Raw genomic sequence first — 6210 nt, 5'->3', positions numbered from 1 at the left:
TATAAAAATGATACTCTGATGTCCCGTTCTCCTGAAGGCAGCATGGAGCTGCGTTGAAATGAAACACCATCGATACAGCTGCAGTTCTGTAACGGTTTGAATATTTTAGGCCACAATATTTTTACAAGTAGTTCAAAGTTTAAACTGATATTGTTGTGAATCTTTTGCATAAACTTTACCTTTAAGCAAACGCCCCCCCAAAAGAATATCAACGCCCCCCTATTGAAAATATTGCTGCCAGCGCCCCCCGTCATCCTCTCAACGCCCCCCAGGGGGCGGTACCGCCCCCGTTGAGAAAAGCTAGCGTAGTGGGTTGTCAGCATGAAGGAGGCCTACGAGTGGCACGTAGGAAATAATCTGAATTTAATGACTGTTCTCCATTTTCAGCTCCTTTGGCAACAACACTGAGCAACCGCTTTGGCTATCGTCCAGTAGTGATGATGGGAGGCTTCCTCATCAGTTTGGGGATGATCACGTCTGCCTTCACCAACTCCATCATTGAGATGTACATCACTCTTGGCATTGTCTCAGGTACTAGAAACTCACAGGCACACGTAACGACTCTGTCTGTCTGTCTGTCTGTCTGTCTGTCTGTCTGTGGCCACATTCATCTGTCATTTTCATTTTTTATTGACAGTGACTGCTTTCCTCCTGCAGATACCTGCTTTGTTTGCTATATATGAACTTAAGGGACTTCTAGCAATCTGTTTCTTTCAGAATGTTCCCATGACTGAGAGCTAAACAACCTCTTCCAAACACTGTAAAGCTATCCTAGTTTTTAAAGCCAGGATCTCTCAGGGCTGAAACTGCTGGAAATTCTAAATTGTAAGAAAATGAGTAAAATTTCAGTTGCAGTTTGACTAAATTATGAGTGTTTGCGATCAGAGCTTTTTAGACCTGGACACTCAGAGTTTAGAGTGTTTTCTTTCATAAGGAGTCATAATACAGCTCTAGAATTACAGAAACTAAAATGATGATATCCACAAACACTCAGTGACTATTTGGAGAGAAAATATGTCACAACGTATTTGAACATGTTCAAAGTTCAAGACTGCAAGTCTCTGCAGCTCCTGTGAGGAATTTGAGAACCATTGCAAATTTTTGGAGACATTTTGGAGACTTCCTCACAGAAGCCAGTTACCAACTAGTTGCAGCTCAGTCAGATATTAGCTTTAGGATTTTTGTCAGGACACAGAGCAGGAAAATCTGGAGCAGAAAAAAAACACCAAAAGTGGTGGTGCAAGAAACGGCTGAAGTGGAAGGAATAAGAGATTACTGGATGAATTAGAAATTGATGGAATAAGTTTTGTAGCAGAGCACATGAACCTTTTTGAATTTATTTACATTTTTTCTCTCGAACAGAAAGCACTGCTAGCTCTCCCACCATGAAAACCATGTCTTCCTGTGAAGTGGAACCCTGCTAACTTGACCACTTCTCTCTCCCCTTGTCTCTTTTTTTGTCTTTACATGCATTTTGTCTTTCAGCAGCAGCTGTAGCAAACGTGTATCATCTCAAGCCCCCTGCCACCTTTGACACAGGAGTGACCTGACTGCTTGACTCTTTGACCCACCCCCCCTAGCCATGCAGTGTTCCTACCATGCGGGTCAGTGGCTGTCATGTCCCCTCTTTCTTTTCTCCTCTCGTTCTGCAGGATTCGGCTTCTGCCTCTCCTTCCTCCCCACACTCACCATCTTGGCCCAATACTTTTCCAAACGGAGAGCCCTCGTTACCTCCATCGCTTCTTCAGGAGAATCCTTTGCCATATTTGCTTTTGCACCTGGTAAGTCAGACTCATTCAATGAAATCTTCTGTGACTTCACATTCAAGTACTGTGAACTGTTTCCTGCCACCAAAAGGCAAAAGGTTGCTGAGAGTGTGTTTGTTTGTCTGTTAGTAAAATATCTCAGGAACAATGTATTTTAATGAAACATTCAGAAAATAGCCATTGGATGTACATCTACAACAGCTTAACTTTTGGAGTCAACTCGCATCAAGATGGCTGCCACAGCAAACCAACTTAGCTATATCTCAGTCAGTTTTACAGCCAGTGGGCTAACATTTGGGGGGCTGCCGCTATCATTTCTTTTTTCTCAAATAATCTATCAGCTCATCTATTGGTTTATCCAAAAATCATCATCCATAATTTAATTAGTAACTTTGTTCATAAACTAAAAATGACAAAGATTTTCAAATTAAAATCCAAATATAGGTTTGAAGTTCCAACTCCAACATGATGAAAAAATAACATGGAGCTCTGATTTAAAAATAAAAAGCCTGGATATTCATCGTGTTGTAAGATTGGTGAAAACAGCAGCAAACTGTAGTGAGAAAACTTTCCCATGCAGGAATTCAGTCAGAAAGAGGAGAGAAAAAAATACAAATTATACCTTTCTAACCAAGCAGGCCCCTCATTCAGACCTCATCCTGTCTCAGCACTGTAGCAGCCGCAGACTCTGCTTCAGCTGCCATGACAGTTTGGAACAGAAGCTCAGATAGGCCCAATAGGAACTTGACTGACAGCACAGAGTAGTATTGTGGACTATTAAGCATCCCTGTTATGGTAGTAGGTGAGAGTCATCCCCAACACATAGTCTGAGCATTAACACATCTTATGAGATCTGCTCTTACAACTTTGCTGTGAACTCTGTCTGTTAGCAAAATATCTCAGGAACCACTGGCCACAAAAAAGCCATCCAGAAAGTAAACATTGAATGTACAATGGGGCCTGGTGGTCTGCTGTATCTGAATACATTTTGAAGTCACCCCAATTCAAGATGGCTGCCACAGGAAGCATATTGCAATACATTCTGAGATGATAATGTTACTGTAACATGTGGTCAAATCGCCTGTAACTATCATTTCTCACCAAAAGATGATCTTAATTTAAAAATCTGACATGATGTGTAATGTATCAGTGAATACTAGGCTTTACTGTTTATTATCAAACAGTGAAGTTTGTGTTCAAAGTTAGTGAAGGTGAAGGATAACGAGCTCTAACATCTCTCCGCAGCCTTCACCAGACTGAAGGAACACATTGGTTGGCGCTACTGTCTGCTCATACTTGGGGTCATTCAGGCCTCTGTGATAGGCTGTGGCCTCCTCCTTCGCCCAATCATCATCCAGCCAGAGCCTGTAAAGGAGGACAGCCAATCAGACTCTGTCTCTCTGAAGCAGATTCAGAGCATTTATGAACTAGAGAACGAACAAACCCAAACCTCCCTCAGTTCAGCAATGTCAAGAGGGTCTGGGGATTCAGGTGTCACGTCCCTCTCAGCGTCTGACGAAGACCTCAGGAACGCAGAACCAGAGGCCACGCCTCTGGTTGAGTGGGAGAAATCCTCGTCCATACCTCCCAGTCCAACTAAAGACGGTCTTGATGTGGAGATGACAGGAGGAGAGGCGGGTCCTCTCCAGCTCTCCACCCCCAAACTCCTGGACTTCTCTGTGCTTAAAGATGGTGCCTTCATATGGTACTCGCTCTTCGGCCTGTTTGCCACTCTGGGCTTCTTTGCACCACAGCTTTACATCATTGAACTGAGTAAGAGCCGGGGCTTGGAGCCCGCTGTGGCCTCCTACATGCTCTCTGTGATGGCTGTGGCTGAAATCTTTGGCCGCTTATCCATTGGGGTCGTGTTAAACAAAGTCCGCTGCAAGAAAACCCTGGTGCTGCTGGGGTGTGTGGTTCTGCTGAGCCTGGTTCTGGTGGCCTTCACTGTGGTGTGGGAGTTCTGGGGCCTGGTGGTCTGCTGTGCTCTCTATGGCTTCTTCATGGGCACTGTGGGTTCCACACACATCCCTCTTCTGGCTGAGGAGGAAGTGGTGGGCATCCAGAAGATGCCCTCATGTGTGGGAGTCTATGTCTTCATCCAGAGTTTTGCTGGACTGGCTGGACCCCCTCTAGGAGGTAAGAAGCTCTACTCCTTTTGTCTAGTTCTGGTTTGAATGCCAGATAAACCTCTCTGTAGGTCACAATGACTCCCATCCTTTGTTCCAGGTGTGCTGGTGGATGTCACACACAACTATGGTGCTGCTTTTTACTCCTGTGCAGCAGGCATGGGTGTCAGTGTCGTCTGCTTGGCTCTGGTTAGCCCGGCTAAATCCAAAATGTGCCAAAGATGCATCAGAAACCAAGAAGAAAGCAAGAACACTGACAAAGAAGAGAAAATGTCTCAGGACAGTGACCAGGTGGACTTTTTGGAAGTAGACCTGGCTGAGGACAGTCCAGTCCCACAGGCTGAGGATCAGAACAGTCTGAGCTCATCACAGGAAAGAGCCCGGAACAAAGCAGAACCCAGAGGACTACATGAGCTGTGAGAAGCTGCTGTGGATCCAAATCTCAGGTGTTGCTCCCTCACTTAACTGTCCACTTCTTCACAGGAAGGAAACCAAAGAGCCATCTGTGCTGTGGCCCGTTCTCACACCTATCATCCCACTGTTTTGTTCCAGCAGGCTCAGAGCTCATTGAACGTTTCTGACAGGTCTGACCAATCCTTCGGGGTCCCCAACCACAGCAGGCCAGTGTAAACAATAAGGATGGGGTTTATGACCGGTTTTTTACTGACATCCAAGTTTCTAAATTGATTTTGTTACCATTAATTTGTTCTGCCAGTTTAAGAGAGACAGCAGAAAAGTTGCTGCCGGCTGCAGTGTGTCCTACAAGAGTTACTGTAGTGGTCAGTACCCCATTGTGAGTTCTAAAATGCTCAGATAAGCCTCAGAAATGAACATAAATCAAAAAACAACAACTGCTAATTACATATTTTCATCATATACTGTATGTTGTAATAAATAGTAACAATTTAAATTGGATTTTTGTTTCTCATGTTATTGAAGTAGCTCTTTTTAGGATCTACATGTAACACTGTTTCCATGTGGAAGCCATGCTGTGTCATCAGTCCAAAAACACACAGAAATAGGTTTATTTGACTTGAAATAACATATATCATGCATAATGTGAAACAGGAGACGAGTGTATTCATGTTAAGTTAGCGTTTATGCAAATTGTTGGTCAGCAGTCTGTGAATAATAGAACTTATAGAAATCATTGTTTATTTATGCTAAATCAGCCAGTCATTTAAGATTCCAGATAATCCAAATGCATCAAGAAGGGTTTTGTAATGGCAGCCCTCTGAATTGAATCATGCGGGGCCTAACGATATTGGAACAAATGACATTTGAGGTTCTGGTTTTCCTTTTTTCTGGACCACTTCGGACCTGATAGGAGCCTGAAGCTGGACCATTAGCCACTGGTTGGGGACCCCAGGTCTAGTTTCATAAACTAAACACCACCCATCTCCCCTGTCTCAAACATAAATGTTTGTGGAAATAACTGTCCACCTGCAAAGATAAATCTGCAGCATCTCCTTAAGTTTTTACAGTCTTGTGTGAGACAAACTGAGCCGACTGAAGCTGATCTAAAGTGATGTGGTTCAGCTGCACATTCCTGTTGCTTGAGTTTCTTTTCCTGATATGATTGTACCAATAGCAATCTAGCAGCATCTTTCCCTGATCCTGTGGAGCTCCAGCTCGGTGTGTAGAGTCTGTATTCTGTGAAAACATAGGTTGTAGGATCCAGGAGCTGTACTGATGCCAGTCAGACTGTAAAGCAATCAAACCACAGACAGTGTAGTGTTTCAATCTGTGCTTTTGTTTTTTAAGCAGTAGCTACAATTCAACAGCACACATGTCAAAGTGTGGCTCTAAACATGGGCACATGTATGTATGTATGAGATGAAGTCCTGAGTCTTTCCTGCAGCCACTTGAAGTCTAGTTTAGAAACTGTTCTTCTTATTTAAAGTTTGACATGTTTATTTAATGTTTTTATATACTATTTTTAAATTAAGTGCCAGGCAGGTTCCTTCCTGTTAAGTCCTGTACCACTTTCATCCTGTAGTTTTTCTTTTCAAAATAAAAACAGTATAAACTGATTACTTGTCAAGTTTGTCGGCAGAAACTCGGTGCAGAATGTTGGGTTATTTAGCCTGAAGAGTCTTTTTTTAGGCCTGGACTTGTCTGGAAAAACCATTAGTGTTTTCTAAAAAAGAAAGATTAATTTTAAAGCAGGGTATTTTCCCCATGGACTAAAAAAAAGATAAACATTGTCACCATCATGCTTGTTTTTGGATCATTGCTACGGTTATCCGTTTCAAACCCTAAGAAATTAAACGGTTTGCATTTTAATGTGGTAGAAGTTTGTAAGATACTTTTAC

The 6210-nt window shown here is 43.0% G+C and overlaps 1 protein-coding gene across 1 annotated transcript; it reads left to right on the top strand.

Moving 5' to 3' along the window:
• Window positions 1-387: 387 nt before the first annotated feature.
• On the top strand, window positions 388-5928 carry slc16a6b (solute carrier family 16 member 6b; the record flags this gene model as incomplete). Its single annotated transcript, XM_025003537.1, is given in 4 exon segments — window positions 388-531; window positions 1653-1781; window positions 3012-3905; window positions 3996-5928. Coding segments are annotated over 4 exon segments (1487 nt in total), but the record flags the coding sequence as incomplete, so codon positions are not given.
• Between the last annotated feature and the right edge of the window lie 282 nt (window positions 5929-6210).

This window comes from Kryptolebias marmoratus, linkage group LG12, assembly GCF_001649575.2.
Source record: "Kryptolebias marmoratus isolate JLee-2015 linkage group LG12, ASM164957v2, whole genome shotgun sequence".
In the NCBI taxonomy this organism is placed as follows: Eukaryota; Metazoa; Chordata; class Actinopteri; order Cyprinodontiformes; family Rivulidae; genus Kryptolebias; species Kryptolebias marmoratus.
This window is presented reverse-complemented; position numbering and strand designations above follow the sequence as displayed.